Source organism: Epinephelus fuscoguttatus, linkage group LG21 (assembly GCF_011397635.1).
Source record: "Epinephelus fuscoguttatus linkage group LG21, E.fuscoguttatus.final_Chr_v1".
NCBI lineage: Eukaryota > Metazoa > Chordata > Actinopteri > Perciformes > Serranidae > Epinephelus > Epinephelus fuscoguttatus.
The window spans coordinates 20,721,978-20,743,858 of NC_064772.1; the positions used below are offsets into that span (position 1 = coordinate 20,721,978).

Here is a 21,881-nt window from a genome sequence, read left to right on the forward strand (position 1 = left end):
TTCCATCTTTGTAGAGTGTAGGGTCTCAGACAGGAAATGCAGAAAACAAGGATCCTCTGTATAAGGTTGTCGTGTTTAAATCACAGATCATCAGCGTCCTCAGTTGTGGTTTGTTACAAACAGACACATGGTTGGACTATATAGCTGCGGCAAACTACACCCCTACACATCACTTCCTAAAAAAGAAAAAAAAAACATCCTCAACATGTGGTGGCAACAGCTCCAAAGCTTTGAAGGAATGGTCTCCAGTAAAATCAACAGCTGACGACAATCGACACCCTTGCTTAGTACATGTCCAGACATGCCGTAATATATTTGTACAACAATTAAACAACTTACCTTGATCATATAGAGGAATCAAGATGACAATGTGCTATAGTTACTGGGGTTAGAGAGAGTGAGGCTGCTTTTGAATACATCCCCCCTAGCACTAGCGACCTTGGGGAGTAGTGAATCCTTTATCACGTTTGATTCTTTAAACTTCTCAAACCCTGTTTTGTTAAAATAACCAGCAGGATAAGGTTTCCATTGCATGTCCATAACATCATCGCTAGCACCGTAGTATTCACTGTGTTTATTGGAAGCCATTGGAATTCATCCGGAATTGTACCACAAAATATACAACCGCCACTGTTCGCAATTGGTATCTAGTACATGCCACCCCAATAGGAGTATATAGACATGTTACAACAAAACCACTCCTCTGATGGTGACATGGCGCTTCTTCACACCCTCACACACACACACACACACACACACACACTGTTACCCTTTCTTTTTGAAATGTATGAGGCAGGATCAGACACGAGAATCTGCAAGTTCCTTTCAACGCCCTCATGTCAATTGTCACACGTTTAGCACCATTTGTCACACACGCACGTCACACGCACATCACACGCACATCACACGCACATCACACGCACGCACCCCATACACACACACACTGTCACGTGTGTGCACATGTAAAAAGGTGTCTTTTATATACTACTCTCATATTATGAAAACATGTAAACCATGTCCTTCCGTTTCAAAGGATGGACCAGTCCAATCAGCAATGATTCATGTCGCCCGAGGGTACCTACCTTTTCCGGTTTGGTTAATGTTGTTGTCGTTTCTGTTTTGTTGTGTTTTTTGATTTGTTGTTGTGTTTTCTGTTTGTTGTTGTGTTTTCTGTTTTGTCGTTTTGTTTTCTGTTTTGTTGTTGTGTTTTTTGATTTGTTGTTGTGTTTTCTGTTTTGTTGTTGTGTTTTCTGATTTGCTGTTCTGTTTTTTTGATTTGTTGTTGTGTTTTTTGATTTGTTGTTGTGTTTTCTAATTTGCTGTTGTGTTTTTTGATTTGTTGTTGTGTTTTTTGATTTGTTGTTGTGTTTTTTGATTTGTTGTGTTTTTTGATTTGTCGTTGTGATTTGCACTTCAGGGCCACCGTATATTTCAGATCACCTGTTGCACAGGGTGTGGGCACTGACTCCTGATTAAGAATTGAGAACAGCTTGGTGCATTTCCCCTCTGGGCCAAACAGGGTGTGACGACGCCGTCTCTGAGGACTTGAGAGGGGTGAGAAAAGGCACACTCAGGACATTCTGGTCCTTCCTCAACTTCAGGCAAACCTCGTGTTAGCGAACATTGTCAGCCAGAACCTCAGGTCTCTAGGTTCTTTGAGAATTCAGTGCTGTCTTGTTCTGTGTGGTTTGAGGGGATTTTGTGCATTTTAAAACCTAAGTGGGGGAAATTTTAAAGAACCTCTGAACACTAGGTCCCCTGCATCTGGGTTGGGAAGAATAAACTGATTCGGATTTTGTGGTTGAAGGCCAAGGTTAGTGTGACCTCACAGAATGTGTTTTTGGTCATAATTAAAGAATGTATAGGCTAATTATGGCAAAACTTCACACAAATGTCTAGTAGGATAAAAATAATCAAGTAATGAGATTTTACATCCAAAAGGTCAAAGGTCACCTTCACTGTGACATCATAATGTTCTGCATAAAACACTTGTCTGACCATTTTTCAATGTCTTATCTCAGAAACAGAAAGGGAGACATTTGGTCAGATACTTAAGTGGTGACACTCATTTTGGATACCCACCTTGAAATTGTACTGACTTTATCGATTGTCTGTGCTGCCGGGGGGAAGATGTGTGTGAAGCGTCCATGTTTTCACAGACATAAATGTCAACTGAAAAAGAACCTTGGCTGGGTTTCTACATTTATGAATCACTGCAGCCAAAAGAGGTCCTTGAGCACAGAGTCACAAATATGCACTCAAAATATGAGGATGGTTGGTCCTGTGGTCGGGTATCTGGTAGACAGATACAAATAGAAACTCACACATGGGCAAACACGACCAAATGCATGATCTCTGAAGACTCACGTCTGGCCAAGATGGCATGTCAGAGTGGATTTTCCACAGATGTAAAATAAAGCAGACTAAAGCATGTTCAGAGGGGACGGTGTAAACATAAAATCATAAATCAGTCAAGAACCTGGAGCTCTGTCAACAGCAGCCATTAAATCTAACAGTAGCCTCATTAGAGTAGTTTGTTTGTCATTGCTTCTGTTGAAAAATGTCTTTGTCCAACCATGTCTTCACACTGCCTGCCAGCTGAAACCAAACGCCCTAACCTGCAGCTATTTCACCCATCAGATTACACAGAAACAAAAGCAACATGTTTGATAACTCACATTCCTCTATACTGAGTTCACTTTGAAAACCCTACCAGACATTTCTCTGTACCAACCTTCAGCTCAGCACAACAGTTAATCTGACATCCAAAATGTACTGTAGCAACCAGAACACTTGGTACGACTCTGGTCACAGAACACTGACAACATTTGTCTCCCAACAGTAACACTGTCACTCATTATACAGCAACCACAAAAACACTAACAACAGGTAGCATTACAGTATGTATCACAAAGACAAAAGTCTTTGAAATATCTTTTATGTATTTAGCGTGAACCACAGTTATGAATATTACATAGAAATACCAAAAATTTCAGATTAGGATTATTACTCTCCAAATAAAACACTTGTTTGATAAACTTGAAAATATTTTCCCCATTATGACCATTTGCTACCTGGCCTCCATAAAAAAACAAAAATAATGTTGCATGGAAATTAAAAAATCCATCTGAGGTATTGGCCTGAACCCCAAACTGATCATTTCTCAGCAGTCCTTACTGTAATAACAGACAGTGCTCTCCCTCTAGTGTTCAGAGGTTTGCCTATAAATCCATACAGATAAACCAGGAAATTAAATAGCCCTAGATTTTTTTGTGTCCCAAAGTGGTCACATTTGGAAACACTGTTCGTTAAAAACTGAACCTTTGACTTTGTGTCCATAAATGGATCACCTCTGAGACTTAAAGCAACGTTTTCAGGCTGTATGGTCATGCTATAATATAAATACGTAACATAGTTATGATTTTGAGAGTTTTGACAGCCACACAAGCTTTTACTAGGAATCAGTCAGATTTTACTGATTCCACTTTCTCTTGTTTTGAAACTGGTTGGATGAATTCAACACTTTCCACAAGCAGGCAACTTTAATCCACTGCAGCAATCTGAATCATGATTTCTTAAAAGTTCACATGCGGTGTTGTTTATTTTCTCTGTGAGCCAGTGAATGAGTGGCCCTCCTGATCACTAATGTTCACTCTGTCTGTTCTGGAAGAGTTCAAGGAGCCAGGCTAGATCAGCAGCACTGAAAACAGACAGCATGTGTTTTAATAGTGACTGTCACAGGTCTCCAGATGAACATACCAAGCATGTAATATCCACCCTGTTGAAGTTTTACCACAGCTGTAAAACAGTTGTCCATGTGCTTCTTTAGTAATGAGAAACAACAACTACTGAGTGGATTGCCATGCAATCTAGCACACACATTCAGGGATACTCACTTTGATCCACTGGAAGGTGGATCTAATACCTGATGTTGTGGGTGGGGCTACAGTACAGGTGTAGCCACAGCCCACACATGATTGTGGTGAAGAAATGTGATGTATTGCTCTGTGCCAGTATCACATATTTCTTATTTCTTATTCAGTAATAGTAGAATAAATGCAGGAACATAAGGACAAAGTGGCCATTGTAAGAGCAATAGATGATTTCAGCAGGTTTGTTAACAGCTGAAACTTTTGAAACTTTTTGAATTACAAGAAATTATTAGTGAAGTTTCATTAAGTTGTATCTTGCAGCAGCATTTATCAGCCATATTTACCCATCAAGTCTTAAAGTCTTACATACAGATAAGAATCTCACATCAGGTTTTAATTCCCATTTTTTTCAGTCTTACAAACCAACACGTTGCTTTAAGATTTCATTTTGTGTCAACAGACCAGCTGTGAGAATGTTGTATGTTTACTGTCATTTACTGTCACAGTGTAGCTTCTAAATTCAACACTCAACTTTCACTGAAAGACTGCCACAACATCAGGACATCATCAGCGACGATTCATGTCGCCTGAGGGTACCTACCTTTTCTGGTTTGGTTAATGTTGTTGTCGTTTCTGTTTTGTTGATGTGTTTTTTGATTTGTTGTTGTGTTTTTTGATTTGTTGTGTTTTTTGATTTGTTGTTGTGTTTTTTGATTTGTTGTGTTTTCTGATTTGTTGTTGTGTTTTCTGATTTGTCGTTGTGATTTACACTTCAGGGCCACCGTATAATTCAGATCACCTGTTGCACAGGGTGTGGGCACTGACTCCTAATTAAGAATTGAGAACAGCTTGGTGCATTTCCCCTCTGGGCCAAACAGGGTGTGACGACGCCGTCTCTGAGGACTTGAGAGGGGTGAGAAAAGGCACACTCAGGACATTCTGGTCCTTCCTCAACTTCAGGCAAACCTCGTGTTAGCGAACATTGTCAGCCAGAACCTCAGGTCTCTAGGTCCTTTGAGAATTCAGTGCTGTCTTGTTCTGTGTGGTTTGAGGGGATTTTGTGCATTTTAAAACCTAAGTGGGGGAAATTTTAAAGAACCTCTGAACACTAGGTCCCCTGCATCTGGGTTGTTCTTAGTGTTTTTGTGCAAGAGATTAGCTTGCCAAATGATCACCTACTGCCTCCAGGTTATATATAGTTATTTACTGGTTTATGTCACTGAGACCAATTATAATCCAAACACCATTTATAAACACATTTGTTTTATCAAAGGTTGAAGAGACATCTGTTTAATGTTATTGTTATGGAGACTTCTACATTGTGAAGGCTCTTGTGAAACTTGCTTCTACATATATTTTCAAACCTCTGTGTTGGCGATAGCTGCGGCCAGAGGCGAAATGTATTCAGGTTGTCAGTCTCATCCTTGTGAACACGATATCTCAAGAATACCTCAAGGGAATTACTTCAAATTTGGCACAAACATCCATGGACTCATGGATGGCCTGATTGGATTATGGTGGTCAAAGGTCAAGGTCAGTGTGATCTTGCATCAATCTCATTCTCGTGAATTCTCCAATATCTTAAGAACATCTGAAGAGAATTTCCACTTGAACTGAAGAATAAACTGATTCGGATTTTGTGGTTGAAGGCCAAAGTCAGTGTGACCTCACAGAATGTGTTTTTGGCCATAATTAAAGAATGTATAGGCTAATTATGGCAAAACTTCACACAAATGTCTAGTAGGATAAAAATAATCAAGTAATGAGATTTTACATCCAAAAGGTCAAAGGTCACCTTCACTGTGACATCATAATGTTCTGCATAAAACACTTGTCTGACCATTTTTCAATGTCTTATCTCAGAAACAGAAAGGGAGACATTTGGTCAGATACTTAAGTGGTGACACTCATTTTGGATACCCACCTTGAAATTGTACTGACTTTATCGATTGTCTGTGCTGCCGGGGGGAAGATGTGCATGAAGCGTCCATGTTTTCACAGACATAAATGTCAACTGAAAAAGAACCTTGGCTGGGTTTCTACATTTATGAATCACTGCAGCCAAAAGAGGTCCTTGAGCACAGAGTCACAAATATGCACTCAAAATATGAAGATGGTTGGTCCTGTGGTCGGGTATCTGGTAGACAGATACAAATAGAAACTCACACATGGGCAAACACGACCAAATGCATGATCTCTGAAGACTCACGTCTGGCCAAGATGGCATGTCAGAGTGGATTTTCCACAGATGTAAAATAAAGCAGACTAAAGCATGTTCAGAGGGGACGGTGTAAACATAAAATCATAAATCAGTCAAGAACCTGGAGCTCTGTCAACAGCAGCCATTAAATCTAACAGTAGCCTCATTAGAGTAGTTTGTTTGTCGTTATTGCTTCTGTTGAAAAATGTCTTTGTCCAACCATGTCTTCACACTGCCTGCCAGCTGAAACCAAACACCCTAACCTGCAGCTATTTCACCCATCAGATTACACAGAAACAAAAGCAACATGTTTGATAACTCACATTCCTCTATACTGAGTTCACTTTGAAAACCCTACCAGACATTTCTCTGTACCAACCTTCAGCTCAGCACAACAGTTAATCTGACATCCAAAATGTTCTGAAGCAACCAGAACACTTGGTACGACTCTGGTCACAGAACACTGACAACATTTGTCTTCCAACAGTAACACTGTCACTCATTATACAGCAATCACAAAAACACTAACAACAGGTAGCATTACAGTATGTATCACAAAGACAAAAGTCTTTGAAATATCTTTTATGTATTTAGCGTGAACCACAGTTGTAAATATTACATAGAAATACCAAAAATTTCAGATTAGGATTATTACTCTCCAAATAAAACACTTGTTTGATAAACTTGAAAATATTTTCCCCATTATGACCATTTGCTACCTGGCCTCCATAAAAAAACAAAAATAATGTTGCATGGAAATTAAAAAATCCATCTGAGGTATTGGCCTGAACCCCAAACTGATCATTTCTCAGCAGTCCTTACTGTAATAACAGACAGTGCTCTCCCTCTAGTGTTCAGAGGTTTGCCTATAAATCCATACAGATTAACCAGGAAATTAAATAGCCCTAGATTTTTTTGTGTCCCAAAGTGGTCACATTTGGAAACACTGTTGGTTAAAAACTGAACCTTTGACTTTGTGTCCATAAATGGATCACCTCTGAGACTTAAAGCAACATTTTCAGGCTGTATGGTCATGCTATAATATAAATACGTAACATAGTTATGATTTTGAGAGTTTTGACAGCCACACAAGCTTTTACTGGAATCAGTCAGATTTTACTGATTCCACTTTCTCTTGTTTTGAAACTGGTTGGATGAATTCAACACTTTCCACAAGCAGGCAACTTTAATCCACTGCAGCAATCTGAATCATGATTTCTTAAAAGTTCACATGCGGTGTTGTTTATTTTCTCTGTGAGCCAGTGAATGAGTGGCCCTCCTGATCACTAATGTTCACTCTGTCTGTTCTGGAAGAGTTCAAGGAGCCAGGCTAGATCAGCAGCACTGAAAACAGACAGCATGTGTTTTAATAGTGACTGTCACAGGTCTCCAGATGAACATACCAAGCATGTAATATCCACCCTGTTGAAGTTGTACCACAGCTGTAAAACAGTCGTCCATGTGCTTCTTTAGTAATGAGAAACAACAACTACTGAGTGGATTGCCATGCAATCTAGCACACACATTCAGGGATACTCACTTTGATCCACTGGAAGGTGGATCTAATAGCTGATGTTGTGAGGGGAGCTACAGTACAGGTGTAGGCACAGCCCACACATGATTGTGGTGAAGAAATGTGATGTATTGCTCTGTGCCAGTATCACTTATTTCTTATTTCTTATTTCTTATTCAGTAATAGAATAAATGCAGGAACATAAGGACAAAGTGGCCATTGTAAGAGCAATAGATGATTGCAGCAGGTTTGTTAACAGCTGAAACTTTTGAAACTTTTTGAATTACAAGAAATTATTAGTAAAGTTTCAATAAGTTGCATCTTGCAGCAGCATTTATCAGCCATATTTACCCATCAAGTCTTAAACTCTTACATACAGATAAGAATCTGACACATCAGGTTTTAATTCCCATTTTTTTCAGTCTTACAAACCAACACGTTGCTTTAAGATTTAATTTTGTGTCAACAGACCAGCTGTGAGAATGTTGTATGTTTACTGTCATTTACTGTCACAGTGTAGCTTCTAAATTCAACACTCAACTTTCACTGAAAGACTGCCACAACATCAGGACAAGATGGTTTCAGGTGCAGGCCTTTCTGATGCTGAATCTCTATCGTTCATTAATTACATTTGAAGCAGCTGGCACTCTGACAATGCTTTGGCAAACAACCAGCCACACCCCAGATCGCGGGAAACATTAAAAGATTTGTTCTGAGATTTAAAAGGTTTTTTTTGGCTGTTTTCCAATGTTCTTTCAGTAAGAACAGTACAAGTGTCAAGCAGAGGGTGAGAGAGTCGTGCTTTTACAAGAGTTAAATATTCTAGTATGCTTTCCAATTGTCTGTTTAAGCACCTCAAACTAAAATTAGTGGGCTTCAGTTGTCTTCAATACCGTACCAGCAGACTGATTCTGAGTGCCCTGCCCCTCTTTATTTCCACAACCGAGAGGCCCTTGAGAAAGGCCCCTAATGCTCTGAAGATCAGCTCACACTGTGGTTGATAGCTGACACAAAAGAACGCATGTTATTATGTAATGAGGTGTAAATGCAGCAGAGCAAAATCACGTTACTATATGAATATTTTAAAGTGTTAATATAAACTAGATGCTACAATATAGTGTTTTAATCATTGCAGTATTTTCAGCTCATTGTAAGTTACTAAACTGCATCACAGATGCTCTAAGTCCTGACAGAGATATCACAGGAATAATATTATTCACGGCTTAAAATGATAAACTAGTGTTCAGATTGTTAATGAATCAGTAGGCGTATATTTGACATTTCTATATTGTGTTTATGAACAATATTATTGATTATATTATTCAGTGACTGGGGAAGAGGCCTCCGGCTGCAACATTCAAACAATTGAACAAGTTTTAAATGTCCTGTGCATGATTTTATACACATTTTCCCAAATTCAGCCTGACAAATTTAGAAACTCTGGGATCTCCACTGGAAGTTTAAATAAAGTTCTGTTGGTTTGAATCATGTTTAACTGCATAGCATGAGTTTGTAAAGACTCCATGACCGTAGAAGAGGTTAATAACACTGAGTTGTATCCCTATTACACAAATCTGTGTAAGATATGATGTCAGAGTGGATCCTCTGATTTTCCACACCTACAATATAAAGCAGATGGTGGATGGTGTTATTGTACGATCATAAAATAATGAAATAATGAAGGTCGTGGAGCAATGTCGACAGTAGCTATTTAGCTGGCACTGAATCTAACAGTAATGATTTGATTTGTTTGACTTCCTTCTTCTGTGGAAACACTGTGTGCTTTTTTGAAATGAGAAACACTGTACAAAAAGGAACCCAGTGTTTTCTACATGGAGTGAAGCTGACTGAAATATCTGAAATATCTCAACAACAGTTGGGTGAACTGGCAAAAAACTCAACCCAGATGAATCCTTATGACAATGTGAGCATGTTAGCATTTAGCTCAAGGAACGACTGTGCCTCAGTGCAGCCTCACAGAGCTGATGGCCGCCTGCAGACTATAAACCTTCTCTATCTTTGCTTTGTTCAGGAAAGGCTGCAGACAGGAATTAGTTTTGCTGTATTTCCTCGTTTTGATGCATCAATCAATCAATCAAACTTTATTTATCTAGCGCCTTTCATACATCAAAAATGCAACCCCAAAGTGCTTTACAAACTAAAAACATACAAAAAAAAAAATACTACAACACACAAACTACACACTCATTTAGTAATCTCAGAAGTATGTATGAAATTCATTTTCCTCCTCCAGGACACCTGTCAAGTAACTGACAGCAAGAAAATGTTTCCTGGTTTGTGTCATCAGATCTCACAACATAAGGATGTTAAAAATCTATACGTCTGTGTTAAGGTTTAGCCAAGATGACATCTATTGTAGAAATCAGACTTAACGATAGAATCGCAAATGCTGCACATAAGAACCACAAGAAATATAAAGAGATTTTTTTATGTTTAATCGTTGTTATTTCTTTAGAAGGCGGTGCATTTACCTGCTGCGTCCCAACATCAAATATATTTATCTCTGTGTGTTAATACATTTAAAATCAAAGTCACATCATTTCAGAATAAAGAGGCAGAGCATTTTAACATGAGTCTGCAGCCTGTAAGTGTTTAACTGTTGAAACAGGTTGTGTGATCAGTTGGTGAAAGGTTCGAAGGGGTCGTCTTTGGTTTTGTGCTGCTCTACACCACGCAGTGATGGAGGAGTTGGGAACTGCGTCCCAGCTCCTTGGACGACCATCAGATGATCATAGTCCTCTCCAACATGAACCTGCACAAAAAGAGAGGAAAATTGTGCATCTAAACACATATATTCATCTGGATCTTGTGTTGCTGAACAGTGAAGATCTTCTACCATCAGGGGTGTTTAACTGGTGTTTACTGTCCTGTCATGACTTTAACATGACATTAGGTTCAACTGGATGTCACAATTAATTCAACATGAATATTATACAAAGACACATCTGAGGCTTTCAACGTTTTTTTTTTTTTTCTTCAAATATCAGAATATCATTTACCTTGATGAGGCAGTGGGTTCCTCCCATCAGATGCAGATTCCTGTATTTAACTGCTTTGAATTCCCTATAGTACTTGCCTGTCTGTTTCTCCACTTGGACCTTCACCTGTGTGTGAATGGAATAACACATGATGTAAATCCAGACTGAAATACAGACCAGAGAGTTGTGTGTGGAGGTTGTGAACAATAAAGGTAGACTGAGGCTCACCTGATCACAAATCTTCTGAGTTTCCTCAGTGGCGTCCACTGTCTCACTCCATCCTCCCATATCTGTAGCCATTGTCACAAGGTCTGTTGAAGTTAACAGAGGAGTCGACTGCCTGCTTCTACGTGTCTCTCTGTTTCATTTCAGTTGGTTATCAAATGTATGTACTGTGTGACCACCCTTGGACTCAGACTGGAAGGTGGCTTTAATTTCTGTCATTCATTGATTTCAGTGTAATTCTTTGGAAGCAGCTAGCCCTCTCACAATGCTTGGCAAACAACTAGCCCCACCACAGATAGCAGGAAACATTCAAATCTGAACTTTGTTCTTTGTCGGGTCCAAAAAAACTTTCTCTATTCTGAGAATTAAAGCAACATTTTTAGGCTGTTTTCTAATGTTCTTTCAGTAAGAATAGTACAAGTGAGAAGCAGAGGGTGAGAGAGAGTTGTGCTTTTACAAGAATAAAATATTTAGTTCACTTTCCAATCAGCCTCATTATTACTCGCAGCATTCACAGACAAAGAACTTGTCTTTTGCTGGGCATATTTTCCCCACAAATACAAAATGCTTATGTTTTTAGCACAAGCCTATAGCATTTTACGTTTTATAAATTAAAAATAAATAAGTAAACTTTATTTGTAAGCGCTTTTAACAAATGCTCAAAGACACTTTACAGTTTTTTAAAAATCATAAAATAGAGCTAAGTCAGAACAAAAAACAGCAATAAAAAAGTATAAAACACACAATATAGGAGCCAAATATGTTATTGGGAGGTTTTGTGTTTAAATGTGTAATTCACTGTGTTGGCATTGGGGGGCACTGTACTGTCACCTGGTGAGTTCAGGTATTTAGGATGTGACCTTACTATGGTCATCAGGTGTTTGGCCCGGAAGGGCAAATGGTTTTTGACCACAATGGCGCGGAACGCTACAGTTTTGTTTGTGTGTTTTGTACTGATAGACGAATGTGTATATAACAGATGGACTTTGCCATGCACTTGTGGAATAAATGTTACGGTGATGCAACGCAAGAAGCTTCATTGACTCTGATTAAGCATTTGGATAACGAAGGTAGTGTAGCGTGTCCAGCAACAGACAAGTCAACCCTGGTCAAATACCTCAGTAGCAAGTAGTAGAATTAGCTCCTTTAACACACAAACTTATACATTAAAAGCTGATTTAAAAAGGTGAGTTTTGAGCATGGTCTTGAATGTTGGGAGGTATGTGCAGATAAGGATGGGTTTGGGGAGTGAGTTCCAGAGGGATGGGGCAGCAATGGAGAAGGCCCTGTCCCCCCAGGTTTGGTTCAGTTCTTGGTCCGTGCAGGTAGTGAGAGGAGATTTCCTTCGGATGAGCAGAGGTTGCGGGAGGGGGTGTGGTGGTGGAGTAAGTGTGTGAGATAGGAGGGGGCCTGGTTGTTGAGTGCTTTGTGTGTGAGGAGGAGGATTTTGAACTGTATGCGATGTGTGATGGGGAGCCAGTGTAGGTTTTGGAGGACGGGGGTGTTCTCGGGAGTGGGTGTGGGTGAACAGGCAGGCAGCAGAGTTCTGGATGTATTGAAGTTTATTGACGAGTTTGAATGATGAGCCATAGAGGATGCTATTGCAATAGTCTAGTCTGGATGTGATACATGCATGGATGAGGGTTTCTGCAGCAGAGAAGGTGAGTTAGGGGCAGAGACGGGCGATGTTCTTGAGGTGGAAGAAGGCAGTCCTGGTGATGTGATTGATGTGGTGGTCAAACCTTAGCTGGCTGTCAAAGATGATTCCTAGGTTGCGGGTATGTGGTGAGGGAGACGGAGTGTAGTTATCGAAGGTGAGGCAGAGGTTGTGGGTGGCTTTGGTGCGGGATGTGGGGTCAATGAGGATGTCACTATTCAGTTGGAGATAGTTTGTTTGCATCCATGATTTTATTTCAGTGAGACAGTTGGTGAGTGTGGAGTGGGTGGTGTTGGTGATGGCTTTGCTGGAGATGTACAGTTGGATGTCATCGGCGTAGCAGTGGAACTGGAGGCTATGATGACGGATTATCTTGCCAAGGGCAAGCATGTAGAGGATGAAGAGGAGGGGACCAAGTACCAACCCCTGGGGGACACCTTGGGACAGGGAAGCAGTGGGGGAGGTGCAGTTGTTTATACTGATGAACTGGTGTCGGTTGGTGAGGTAGGAGTGAATCCAGGAGAGTGCTGTGCCAGTGATGTGGAGAGATGATTCCAGTCGGGAGAGCAGGATGGAGTGATTGATGATGTCAAAGGCTGCTGTGAGGTCAAGGAGGATGAGAATGTTGAGGTGTCTGGAGTCTAAGGAGAGGAGGAGGTCATTGGTGACTTTCAGGAGGGCTGTTTCAGTGCTATGTTTTGAACGGACACCGGATTGGAAAGATTCGAACAGGTTGTTGGAGGTGAGGTGGGTTCTGAGTTGTGAGGCGAAAGCACGTTCCAGGATTTTTGACAGGAAGGGGAGATTGGAGATGGGGCGGAAGTTACTTGGATTGTCAGGGCTTTAACCGTGTTTTTTGATGATTGGTGTGATGGCAGCCAGTTTGAGGGTTTGGGGGACAGAACCAGAGCTGAGGGAGGTGTTAATAATACCAGTAATGAGTGGAGAGATAACAAGGAGGCAGTCCTTAATGAGTTTGGATGGTATGGGATCCAGAGTGCAGATGGAGGTTTTTATTCCGGTCATGATGGTTGTTAACTGTGCTGAGGATACTGGAGAGAAGTGAGACAGAGGCTGAATGGTGATGGGTGGTGAGGCAGGTGGGGAGATGGGAGGGATCCTGGAGGTGTTGAGGTTACTGCAGATGGTATTTATTTTGTTTTTGAAGTATGTTAAGAAGGATTGGCACTTTTCAGAGGTGAATGATGATCTTCGCTGCCTGAATCTGGTGCCAGATCATGCTAGTATGCTCTAAACACCCTGGTATTCCTGCCCTGTGCACCATAGTATCTGTTAAGCTATTCCTTTCCAGGTAGCTAGCTAATCTCTGCACTACCACACTAAAGAAAATCTTCCCCTCTACATTCAAGAGAGAAATCATCTGGAATTGGCTAATATAAGGTCCACGGACTCCTTCTCCTTAGGAATGAGGACACAGCCTCCCCTACGCCATGCTCTTGGGATAATTTGTTTCTCCCAAACTATTCTTAGCTGTTTCCACAAACATTTAAAAACTCCTTTTGTGCAATGTTTCTCATTATAGAAGCACACAGATGACTGTTTCACATCTGCAGAAATGCATCGCAACAATAGCAATGGAATATAAGTGTGTTGGAGAAGAGGTCAGAGCATAGGTGGATTTTGACACATTGCCCCTGGTCCTGGATGTGTGTAAGTCCCCCCAAGCAGGTAAAATACTGCTTCTTCTCCCTGCAGAGTTGAGGTCCTAAACTGAGGGAATTAACACTCACTTAAAATGTGAGCGGGTTAGCTGTTCAGCATAAGTTGCCATGGTGATTTATCCCGGTAAAAAGAGAACCAGCTTTGTAGTACTTAAAACCCAGAGTTAACCCTGAGGTTACCTGGCTAACTCCAAATCCTGCTTTGGAGTACAGGCCTCAGGTCAGCTGAGTTCTAATTATGGTTATATTCATGTATAATAAAAATGTACCTGAAATTTAAATAAGAAATCCCAAACCTTAAAATTTAACATAATACAACCAAAAAAAGTGTTTTTATGTTTTCCTTTCACTTATTGAGACTTTTCTTTCTTTCTTTTTTTCCCCAATTTTTAACTTATTTATTTAATTTTTATTTTTATTTTTTAGGAAAAGCATCTCCTGTTTGAAACACATAAATGCTGCTGTGTAGCATTCATTATTAAACCATGTGACCATGTACAAGGTGAGATACATTAGAATTACTGGTAAAATAGCTTCGGTCCACTGTAATCGTCTACACCATCCAGACCTTGTTCAGACATTTGCTTGACTTAAATCTTTTAGTTTACTGAGGTCGTCGTCATGTGTAACTGTGTTTGGCACAGCTATTTCAGAGCCATGAGACCAGTGATGTGATTTACTGACTGAGAGAGTATTTCATAGTTACCACACCTGCCGATGTAGGATATATTCACCTTTCACCACATCCTTTTGCACATTGCGCTGCTGAACATACACGAACCAAAATAGTGCCTCTATATTTCAGATTTCAACTGAGGGTGAAAAACAGTAAACTGCAGGTGCAGTGCATGCTTTCATTTATCATTTTCTTTCTATTCTATTTTTTTTGTAACAACTTCTTCCATCCAAGACGACATCTATTTAGAATCAGACTGTATAAAAAGCAAGTGCTGCATGTAAGAACCACAAGAAATATATAGAGATTTTTTTTAATGTTTTAATCTTTATCATTTCTTTAGAAGGCAGTGCATTTACCTGCTGCTACCCACCATCAAATCTCTTTCCCTCTGTATGTTAATACAATTAAAATCAAAGTCAAATCATTTCAGAATAAAGAAGCAGAGCATTTTAACATGAGACTGCAGCCTGTAAGTGTTTAACTGCTGAAAGAGGTTGTGTGATCAGTTGGTGAAAAGTACGAGGGGCTCATCTTTGGTTTTGTGCTGCTCTACACCGCTCAGTGATGGAGGAGATGGGATCCGCGTCCCAGTTACTTGGACAACCATCAGATGATCGTAGTCCTCTCCAACATCAACCTGCACAAAAAACAGAGAAACATTGTGCGTCTAAACAAATATATTCATCTGGATCTTGTGTTGCTGAACAGTGAAGATCTTCTACCATCAGGGGTGTTTAACTGGTGTTTACTGTCCTGCCATGACTTTAACATGACATTAGGTTCAACTGGATGTCACAATTAATTCAACATGAATATTATACAAAGACATGCCTGAGGCTTTCAAACTTTTTTTTCTTCAAATATCACAATATTATTTACCTTGATAAGGTAGTGGGTTCCTCCACACAGATGCAGATCTCTGTATTTAACTGCTTTGTATACCCGGTAGTTCTTGCCTGTCTGTTTCTCCACTTGGTCCTTCACCTGTGTGTGAATGGAATAAAATATGATGTAAATCCAGACTGAAATACAGACCAGAGAGTTGTGTGTGGAGGCTGTGAAGAATAAAGGTAGACTGAAACTCACCTGATCACAAATCGTCTGGGTTTCCTCAGTGGCGTCCTTTGTCTCACTCCATCCTCCCATATCCGTAGCCATTGTCACAAGGTCTGTTGATGTTAACAGAGGAGTCGACTGTCTGCTTCTACGTGTCTCAAGTGTTTATTTTCAGCTGGTTATCACATATATTTATACTGTGTAACCACCCCTGGACTCAGACTGGAAGGTGGATCTAATACCCGATGTTGTGGGTGGAGCTACAGTACAGGTGTACAAAATAAATGTAGGAACATAAGGAAAAAGTGGTCATTGTAAGAGCAATAGATGATGTCAGTAGGTTTGTCAACAGCTGAAACATATGAAACTTTTTGAGTTACAAGAAATTATTAGTGAAGCTTCATTAAGTTGCATCTTGCAGCAGCATTTAAAATGAAAATTGACACATCCTTGAGAAAGGCCCGTTATGCACTGGAGATCAGAAGATCAGATTAAACTCTGGTTAATAGTTGGCTTTCAGGTAAATTTATTTTTCAACCCCTTTGAAGTTCATTTTTTAAATCAACTTTATTATTAAAGTGACCTTCAGGTTAAACAAGTTATTTCATTTCATGTTGTTTGAGCATCACACCTATATTGTAGATGTTCAAACCCAAGTCTTCATGACTGAGCCCAGAAAATATAATAAAATAGATTTAAGAGATGACATACTGTATTTGAAATAAAAAAAACTTAGATTAAGTTCTGTGTGTCTGAATAATATTTAACTGTTCAGCATGAGTCAGTCAAAACAGTGAGATTAGATTTATTTGACTTCCTTCTTCTGTGGAAATATAAAGACAGAATGTAATATAAATATAGTATGATATAATATAAAGCAGACTTAAACAGCTTCAGACAGGATGGTGTTGTCTTAAGATCATAAAATAATCAAGGTCATGAAGTAATGTCAACAGCAGCCGTTTAGCTGGTACACATCTTACAGCAATTTGATTTGATTTGATTTGCTTGACTTCGTTGTTCTGTGGTAAAATGTCTTTGTCCAACCCTATTCTGACACCTATTCTGCCAGCTGAAACACCTGCAGCTATTTCACAAATCAGCTTCAATAAAAAGAAAAGCAACACTTGTTTACATTTGATAACTCTGAATTCACTTTTTCAAAACTGGTCAGACATCTCTCCTTACTGATCAACTAATCTAACATCCAGGGCTGGACTTGGACAAAAAAATCGGCCCTGGCATATTGGTCGAGAGAAGCCCACCACAGCCAATCACTGTGTGAAGGACCGAGCACAACCAGGTTGCAGCCGGTCTGTGGAGAGCTGCGGCCGGTGGTATTGTCACCCAGGTCCCTAACAGGGAAGATGACAGCTAAGGTAACAAACTGGGGACTAATTCAGCTCATATCATGACTAATTTTACACTGGCTCCCTGTCATATTCAGGATTGAATTTAAGATCTGTCTCACTTACAAAGCTCTAAATGGTCAGGCTCCATCATATCTTAGAGAGCTCATGGTACCGTATTATCCCACCAGATCACTGCGTTCAGAGAATGCAGGGTTACTTGTTAAAGTCTCCAAAAGTAGAACGAGAGCTAGAGCCTTCAGCTATCAGGCTCGTCTCTACATTTAAGAATCGAATGAAGACTTTTCTTTTTGATAAAGCTTACAGTCAGGGCTGGCTCAGGCTTGCCCTGGACCAGCCCCTAATTAGGCTGACATAGGCCTATTCTGCTGGGGGACCTCCTATAATACACTGTGAGCACCTTCTCTCTCCTTACTCTCAGATTCTGAAAAGCTGGATATTTTTTATTTGCTAACATTCATGCCCTGTTACTGCATACGGCTAACTCTGCTTTACTGCATGTCACTAACTCGGCTTCTTCCCTAGAGCCTTTGTGCTCCACTGTCTGACAGGTTCCCTCAAATTGCAACGGTGCCTGGATGGTGTGTCATGGTTGTGCTGCTGCCGTGGTCCTGCCTGATGCCTACAACTTCTGCTTTTATTATTATCATACTTCTACTATTATTCACACATGATTATTATTGTCGCCTACATAACTATCATATATGCTTATAACATATATGCTACCAAAGTACTATAATTGTTATTATATTATTACTAAAATGAAGCTACTGTAAATACTGTCTGCCCTGCATATCTCTCTGTCTCCGTCTTTCTTTTTGTATCATTTTGTCATATGGATTACTGCAAATTTATTATGTTGGACTGGTCTGTATGACATCTATTGCATGTCTGTCCGTCCTGGGAGAGGGATTCCTCCTCACTTGTTCTTCTTGAGGTTTCTACCATTTTTTCCCATTAAAGGAGTTCTTCCTTATCCTGTGAGGGTCCACAGGGCCAAGGGATGTATGATGCTGTAAAGCCCTTTGAGGGAAATTGTGATTTGTAATATTGGGCTTTATAAATAAAATTGAATTAAATTAATTTCAGTGGATCATAACATATCGTGTATATAGAATTAATCAGCAGATTGTCTGATTCAAAATGAGACAAATCTTTTTGATATGTTACTTTTGGAGCTATGATAAAAAATGGGCTTTTACAACTGAGATCACAATCAAAAATGACACAGAGGTTTCTAGAGGTCGTGTCTGTGTGGTCAGATGACCCAGTTTAGTGAGTGTAGATTTATTTGACTTCCTTCTTCTGTGGAAATATAAAGCAGAATGTAATATAGATATAATATGATATAATATAAAGCAGACTTAAACAGCTTCAGACAGGATGGTGTTATCTTAAGATCATAAAATAATCGAGGTCATGAAGCAATGTCAACAGCAGCCGTTTAGCTGGTACAAAATCTTACTGCAATGATTTGATTTGTTTGACTTCCTTGTTCTGTGGTAAAATGTCTTTGTCCAACCCTATTTTGACACTGCCTGAAAATATTAAAATATTAGTTATTGAACCTTAGAACTGATTGTATTTGGTGGAACCTATAGCAGCACTCAACAGCACTAAAATAGTCACAAAAACGCAGGATTTATCTAAATGGGCAGATTTTTTACAGCCCATACTAGAATCAGCTTCCAATCATTATTGTCACATTGTGAGTGACAGGTGTCGTGACAAGCCCCCTTGATTTACTGTCCAGTTGGGCTAAATTAATTTGGCCAATGACAGTGCGTGGCTACAGTGAGGGCCTGCCCGCTGTTACTGTAGTGGGAGAGTGAGCGTTGAGTCTTGCGAATTGGGTTAGCATCATGCTGAGCGAGGTGGATTATTTTAAATGCTGTCTATCGAGCGGGACCTCATCCAAAAATCATCAGACTTAAATGATTAACCTGTTTGCATCCCAGAAAGGCCGTCAATGTGAGCTTCTCTTCAAATAAGGTAGGCCCAAGTAGGGCTGGGCAGTATTCGCAGTGACAGTAATTTACTGCGGTACTGCTTTTGTGGTTACCTTCATACGGCGGCAGAACGGGGCCCGGCTGACCTGCCTGCCTGCCTGCCTGCCTCACACACCTCCAGGCCTGGCCGACCACACCAAACCCAGGCCCGCGGGAGAAGAGGGCCCGGGAACTGCCAGCCCTCCCTCTTCCCTGTAACGTTATCCATACTGTATAAGGTTTTATACACAATAATAGATGTATTAGCAACTGTTTTACTTCTGACGATAAATAGTTTCCATCCTAGACTTGTATGGCTTTTTAAATTGTTTTATTTATGGTGTAAAAAAAAAAGAGAGAAGACAATACCACCATATACCGTCACTGCATCCCCCCAAAATAATACCATGATATTGATTTTAGGCCATACCACCCAGCCCTAGTGTACAACACAAAATAGTCAGTGTGTGTGTGTGTGTGTGTGTGTGTGTGTGTGTGTGTGTGTGTGTGTGTGTGCGTGTGTGTGCGTGCGCATGCGCATGCGAGCACACAGAGAGAGAGAGAGAGAGAGAGAGAGAGAGAGAGAGAGAGAGAGAGCGAGCTTTTGGCATCAGAACATTTTTGTAGTTAGCGTCTAGTTTTGTTGTAGTGCATTGTTGCTGTAACCTGGTACTATATCTCGGTGTGATGTTACTGTTACTGCAGCTGAACTATTGATCAGTATAGGCCATAGGCCTAATGCGTTAGCCCTCCCACCCAATTTCACCACGAGCCGCTACTGTACATATACAGTACAGGCCAAAAGTTTGGACACACCTTCTCATTCAATGCATTTTCTTTATTTTCATGACTATTTACATTGTAGATTCTCATTGAAGGCATCAAAACTATGAATGAACACATGTGGAGTTATGTACTTAACAAAAAAAGGTGAAATAACTGAGAACATGTTTTATATTCTAGTTTCTTCAAAATAGCCACCCTTTGCTCTGATTACTGCTTTGCACACTCTTGGCATTCTCTCCATGAGCTTCAAGAGGTAGTCACCTGAAATGGTTTCCACTTCACAGGTGTGCCTTATCAGGGTTAATTAGTGGAATTTCTTGCTTTATCAATGGGGTTGGGACCATCAGTTGTGTTGTGCAGAAGTCAGGTTAATACACAGCCGACAGCCCTATTGGACAACTGTTAAAATTCATATTATGGCAAGAACCAATCAGCTAACTAAAGAAAAAGGAGTGGCCATCATTACTTTAAGAAATGAAGGTCAGTCAGTCCGGAAAATTGCAAAAACTTTAAATGTGTCCCCAAGTGGAGTCGCAAAACCATCAAGCGCTTGAAACTGGCACACATGAGGACCGACCAGGAAAGGAAGACCAAGAGTCACCTCTGCTTCTGAGGATAAGTTCATCCAGTCACCAGCCTCAGAAATCGCAAGTTAACAGCAGCTCAGATCAGAGACCAGATGAATGCCACACAGAGTTCTAGCAGCAGACCCATCTCTAGAACAACTGTTAAGAGGAGACTGCACAAATCAGGCCTTCATGGTCAAATAGCTGCTAGGAAACCACTGCTAAGGAGAGGCAACAAGCAGAAGAGATTTGTTTGGGCCAAGAAACACAAGGAATGGACATTAGACCAGTGGAAATCTGTGCTTTGGTCTGATGAGTCCAAATTTGAGATCTTTGGTTCCAACCGCCCGTGTCTTTGTGAGGCCTTGGGAAAGGTGAGCGGATGGATTCCACATGCCTGGTTCCCACTGTGAAGCATGGAGGAGGAGGTGTGATGGTGTGGGGTGTTTTGCTGGTGACACTGTTGGGGATTTATTCAAAATTGAAGGCACACTGAACCAGCATGGCTACCACAGCATCCTGCAGCGACATGCCATCCCATCCGGTTTGCGTTTAGTTGGACCATCATTTATTTTTCAACAGGACAATGACCCCAAACACACCTCCAGGCTGTGTAAGGGCTATTTGACCAAGAAGGAGAGTGATGGAGTGCTGCGGCAGATGACCTGGCCTCCACAGTCACCGGACCTGAACCCAATCGAGATGGTTTGGGGTGAGCTGGACCGCAGAGTGAAGGCAAAGGGGCCAACAAGTGCTAAACACCTCTGGGAACTCCTTCAAGACTGTTGGAAACCATTTCAGGTGACTACCTCTTGAAGCTCATGGAGAGAATGCCAAGAGTGTGCAAAGCAGTAATCAGAGCAAAGGGTGGCTATTTTGAAGAAACTAGAATATAAAACATGTTTTCAGTTATTTCACCTTTTTTTGTTAAGTACATAACTCCACATGTGTTCATTCATAGTTTTGATGCCTTCAGTGAGAATCTACAATGTAAATAGTCATGAAAATAAAGAAAACGCATTGAATGAGAAGGTGTGTCCAAACTTTTGGCCTGTACTGTATATATATAGATATAGATAAAATGATCAAATACCCACTTTGAACTTTGATTATTGTTTAAAACAAAACCTCAACAGTGGACTGGCAAAAATCTCAACCCAGATGAATCCTAACGACAGTGTGAGTGTGTTAGCATATAGTTAAAAAAAACCAACACTGTGCCTCAGTCCAGCCTCACAGAGCTGATAGAAGATTATTTCACAGACATAAAATGAAATGTAAATAGAAT

At 40.4% G+C, this 21,881-nt stretch overlaps 2 protein-coding genes across 3 annotated transcripts in view; both read right to left on the minus strand.

Moving 5' to 3' along the window:
- The window catches only part of LOC125882192 (cystatin-A-like), a 222,070-nt gene extending 205,984 nt beyond the window's left edge, over positions 1-16,086 (minus strand). The window contains exons 1-3 of one of the 2 annotated variants that reach the window (XM_049565926.1): positions 15,914-16,066; positions 15,707-15,811; positions 15,199-15,464 (exon numbers count right to left, since the gene is read on the minus strand). In XM_049565926.1, coding sequence (XP_049421883.1) covers positions 15,330-15,464; positions 15,707-15,811; positions 15,914-15,985 — 312 coding nt within the window. In that variant the 5' untranslated portion in view covers positions 15,986-16,066 and the 3' untranslated portion in view covers positions 15,199-15,329. Of the gene's footprint in view, positions 1-15,198; positions 15,465-15,706; positions 15,812-15,913 lie in introns of those variants that run through there. The other variant, XM_049565928.1, reaches the window with a different exon arrangement.
- LOC125882193 (stefin-C-like) lies at positions 9,818-10,950 on the minus strand. Its single transcript, XM_049565929.1, has 3 exons — positions 10,813-10,950; positions 10,606-10,710; positions 9,818-10,358 (listed from the first exon to the last, which is right to left on the minus strand). The coding sequence occupies exons 1-3, from the start codon at positions 10,882-10,884 to the stop codon at positions 10,224-10,226; spliced, it is 312 nt and encodes a 103-aa protein (XP_049421886.1). The 5' UTR covers positions 10,885-10,950; the 3' UTR covers positions 9,818-10,223.
- Positions 16,087-21,881: the final 5,795 nt, after the last annotated feature.